Source organism: Miscanthus floridulus, chromosome 6 (genome assembly GCF_019320115.1).
Source record: "Miscanthus floridulus cultivar M001 chromosome 6, ASM1932011v1, whole genome shotgun sequence".
Classification (NCBI taxonomy): Eukaryota; Viridiplantae; Streptophyta; class Magnoliopsida; order Poales; family Poaceae; genus Miscanthus; species Miscanthus floridulus.
In genome coordinates this window covers 82,800,881-82,805,055 of record NC_089585.1, presented here as the reverse complement: position 1 = coordinate 82,805,055, position 4,175 = coordinate 82,800,881, and the positions used below count along the sequence as shown (strand labels likewise).

Genomic DNA, 4,175 nt, shown 5'->3' with positions numbered 1-4,175 from the left:
CACCCCGTCCGTCGACAGGGGAAGATCTTCTCTTTCTTCGGCTCCATGTTCCTTGCTGATTTCCTCAATCATCTGAAATCTAGCGTAGTGATCTCGAGGTCTAGTCTCGAAGATCACATGATTCTAGTGAAAATCTTCAGCGTTTGTTTGTTTGTGTCGTCGGTGGCCTGCCTCCAGGGTCCAGGCAGACGCCTAGCCCAATGTCCCTTTCTGCACGTTCATCTTGGGGCTTGGGCTCATGTGAAACTATGAGCTTGGATGGTCAAGCATGCAGCTGCCTGTCACCATTGCCAATATCCTGCTTGTATGTACGTATACGGGATAGACCATGAGCTCCGTTTGAGGTACATGTCGTCGTCTCGTCTGCAAGTAGCAGACTTAATCGCAGTTTCTTCTCTCAAGTCCCGTTTTAAATCCGTTAAGTTTGCAATGAATGCTCAGTCGAAGTCTGGAACAAAAATAGTACTAGCAGCATTTGCCATTGATCCCGTGTCATCTTTAGTCTGGCACCTCATCAGGTTAAGTTGATTAAACCTGTCCCGGTGCGCCAGACCACACCAACACCCAACGCGACGGCACTGCAGCTGCAGCCACTGCCACAGGGCGCGCACGGCACGCATATACCACGCACACACCAAACCAAAACGCCTACCAATATTACATCATCGCTGCGCCTGCGCATCGCACGTGGAAGCTAGCTGCTTACAGGAACTGCAGCAGGCGGCGGCCGGGGGCGGGCTTCTTGCGCAGTCCGACGAGCGAGGCGTCGTCGACGAGCGGGCCACAGAGCGCGCCGTCGGCCTTCATGTGGTAGAAGGTGCTCTGGAAGACGACGCGGGTGCGGTTGGCGATGGCCGTGAAGTCGAGCACGGCGCGCTTGAACCCTCCGGTGCCCTTGGACTCGTACGGCACCTTGACAGTAGCGCGCGCCGCGTAGGCCTCGGCGACCATGGACCCCGTGCATCCGTCGCCGGAGTCCCCCACGGCGAAGGCGAGGCGGTAGTTCCACCCGGGCACGGTGCGCACCTCCTGCACCAGCGCGCTCTCCCTGCCGCCCACCAGCTCGACGGCGCGCGCGCCCTGGGGCACGGCGAAGTGCGCGGCGTCCACGTACTTGACGGCCTTGGAGGAGACGATCATCCAGGCGGGCAGCGGCGAGTGGTCGTCCTCGATGTTGGGCGGCACGAGCACGCCCCACGACGCGTTGGGCAGGAAGTAGGGCCCCTCCTCGAAGCCGCCGTTCTTGAGCATGTTGCCCCTGACCAGCGTCGGCGGGTACAGCGCCCGGATGGCGACGCCGTCGATGAGCGGGCCGCAGGCGGGGTCCTCCTCCACGCCGGGGTTGTGGATGACGAGCGTCACGGCGTCGAACTTGGCCTGGAAGGCCCAGGCGTACGAGTCCCAGCCGTTGCTGCCGTAGATAGTCTGCATGGGGAGCACCCCCCACTCGGGGCTCACCGACACGTTGAGCGTCTCCGCCTGCGCGCACGTCCGCGCCGCGCTGAAGGTGATGGCGTAGTAGGCGCCTCGCGTCACGGCCAGGCGCTGCCGGATGGAGGCCTCGTTGCCGAGGCGCACCGCGTGCGCGCCCTGCGGCACCACCAGCAGCATGTCGCCCTGCTTGTGCCCCGACTCGATGTACTCCACGAAGCCGGAGGTCTCCCAGCGAGGGATGGCGTTGGCGCCCGACACCACCGTGCCGTTCACCAGCGCCGACTTGGGCGGGCCATCCTCGAAGTTGCCGTTCGGAAGAAGACCTGCATTGTTGTTGCATTTGTTGTCAATTGTGGTCGGTCGATCGATCGAATGGGAGCTCCATGAAATTGACTCACACCGATCGAATTAATCAAGCTGATTAATTCATACTAGTACCACTGCGCAGCTATTGCATGTCAAGGTGTTGCAAATGGAGCTAAAAAGAGAGCTGCTTAAACGCGACACGACACCAGATGTTGCAACTGTAATAGGCAGCCTTTTGTGCTGACACTGACAGGGTGCACGTTAGCATGGTAGCCTAGCCTAGCTATTGTGGCTGTTGTTTGTGTTTGTGACCACAAGTCTGTTCGTTCGGCTGCTGTGCCGGTGGGGGCTCAGCTATAGTCTCAGACCGTCGTCAGACGCATTCACGGCTGCTCTATCTACCACATGCCGAGATTTATGCAGACACATGCAACATGCATGGGTCCGATGCAACTAAACACGGCCAAATCAAACACAGCCTAGCTTATGCTTATGCAGTGCTCCTGCAAGCTTAAAAAAACACACACAGCCTAGCTCCTCCTCCTCATTCTATCTTTATCCCCTTTTTCACATCACATCACCGGGCAATACTACTGAAAATTCTATTAGTACTAGTACTTCGAATCAGTTTTATTAGGAGCAAGGACTGATCAAAACGATGCTTTGGGCGGTGGAATGGCCAGGGTGGCAGAATCCTTGTGTATATCGACCAGACCAACATGCGATACCAACTGATTAATTAAGTGGGCCGGGCCGGCCGGGTATATATGCTTGCCATGTGAGGTGTACGTGGCCGTGGGCCAGGCAACAGGTGCATACAGTACATTTGCATGATGCATGGTCCTCTTCTAATAAAAATAATCAAAGCCTTGAGCTTGAGCGTTGATGCGTACATGATGATCAGACCCATATGACAGCGACCCTTAGCTTTGCTTTGGGAAGGTTCGGATCTAACCAGGCCATCATTAACTACGTGCAACCATAGTGTTGTGTTCGCTAAAACCGGTGGACCGGTCATGGGCCTGACACGTGATGGGAGGGATTGCGATCAGACCAGTACTCTGCTAACAGGTTAGCATCAAATACGTACTCCTGTGTATAACAACAGGTTATTAGGGGCAGAATTTACTTTCTCTACATCAGTATATGTGTGTTAGTTATCCAAGCACTCCGTATATATATTTTTCTGGTGTTAATGTTATTACGACGACCTACAGTTGAGCTGTGCATATGGACAAGCGGGAATTTTGCTTTGATTAGCTCTCACAGGGCTATGCTACGCCGGCAGCTGGAAAGCTGGAATTGGAAGCTCTAAACAGAGAGGTCACTACTAGGAGCAGTACACTGTGACTCTGTGAGGTGAGGACGATCTATGAAAGGTGACTTCACTCTCTTATGCCCTACTAGCAGCATCAATTAAGACTGAAGTAGTGAGTGTGTTGTAAAAAAACTACTAAGGCCCTGTTTGTTCCTACGGTGCCTCCTAAAATTCCTGTCACATCGAATATTTGGACGCATGCATGGAATATTAAATATAGACTAATTACGAAACTAATTACACAACTTGCGACTAATTTACGAGACGAATCTTTTAAGACTAATTAGCCCATGATTTGACAACGTGTGCTACAGTAAACATGTGCTAATGACAGATTAATTAGCCTTAAAAAAATCATCTCGCAAATTAGCCTCCATCTATATAATTGGTTTTATAATTAATCTATATTTAATACTATTTATTAATATCTAAACATTCGATGTGACATGAATTTTAGGAGCGACTAGAGAAACAAACACCCTCGGACTAAAGCGAGAAGTACTGGAGCAGCGCAGACGGAGCGATAATGCCACAAGCTACGCTACGAATATGACAAAGCTTAGCTCCGAGCCAGAGCTCTCACCGTCGGTGACGACCGCGGCAGCACGCGCCACCGCGCATACGAGGAGCAACGACAGCGCGGCGGGGCGCATCTTTGCTCTCCCTCCTCTTCGACTCACAGTTCACAAAATCACAAGGACCCCCTACCCTACCGTACGTGGCTTCCCCTTTGGTTCTTCAGCAGCTGCAGGAGCTTCGGCGAAGGGACACGGGAGGAGGGCGAGATGAGCAGAGCAGCGGGCGCGAGGCCGCTCTTATAGAGCGACCCCGCGGCACAACGCCCACGACCACGAGGCTGCCGCTCAATCGCGAGAATGCCACTCCGGGTCCGGGGGCCTGTTTGACAACCCGCCTCCCGCGTGGGGTTCCGAACGGACGGACGCGCCACCCTCGGTTCGGGTCGGAGACTCGGAGCCGACGCGGAGTGGCGGTCCTGCCCTCGGGTCGGGGGGACAGCCCCTGCGTGTGGTCACATGGCCTTCTTGCTGCGCGTACGTGGCCACTTGCCAGTTGATACGCGGAGCGGTGCTCGGCTTTCTCAGGACTCTGATGAAGA

At 54.6% G+C, this 4,175-nt stretch overlaps 1 protein-coding gene across 1 annotated transcript; it reads right to left on the bottom strand.

Moving 5' to 3' along the window:
- Positions 1 to 432: 432 nt before the first annotated feature.
- Positions 433 to 3,891, bottom strand: LOC136458490 (BIIDXI-like protein At5g11420). The gene is made up of 2 exons (XM_066458432.1): positions 3,642 to 3,891; positions 433 to 1,757 (listed from the first exon to the last, which is right to left on the bottom strand). The coding sequence occupies exons 1-2, from the start codon at positions 3,709 to 3,711 to the stop codon at positions 703 to 705; spliced, it is 1,125 nt and encodes a 374-aa protein (XP_066314529.1). The 5' UTR covers positions 3,712 to 3,891; the 3' UTR covers positions 433 to 702.
- Positions 3,892 to 4,175: the final 284 nt, after the last annotated feature.

What these genes read in the sequence shown, in the direction of transcription:
- LOC136458490 (XM_066458432.1), bottom strand. Translation starts at nt 3,711, where the DNA reads ATGCGCCCCGCCGCGCTGTCGTTGCTCCTCGTATGCGCGGTGGCGCGT. An exon ending in TGCCGCGGTCGTCACCGACG is followed by an intron (nt 1,758 to 3,641) that starts GTGAGAGCTCTG and finishes ACAACAATGCAG; the next exon opens with GTCTTCTTCCGAACGGCAAC.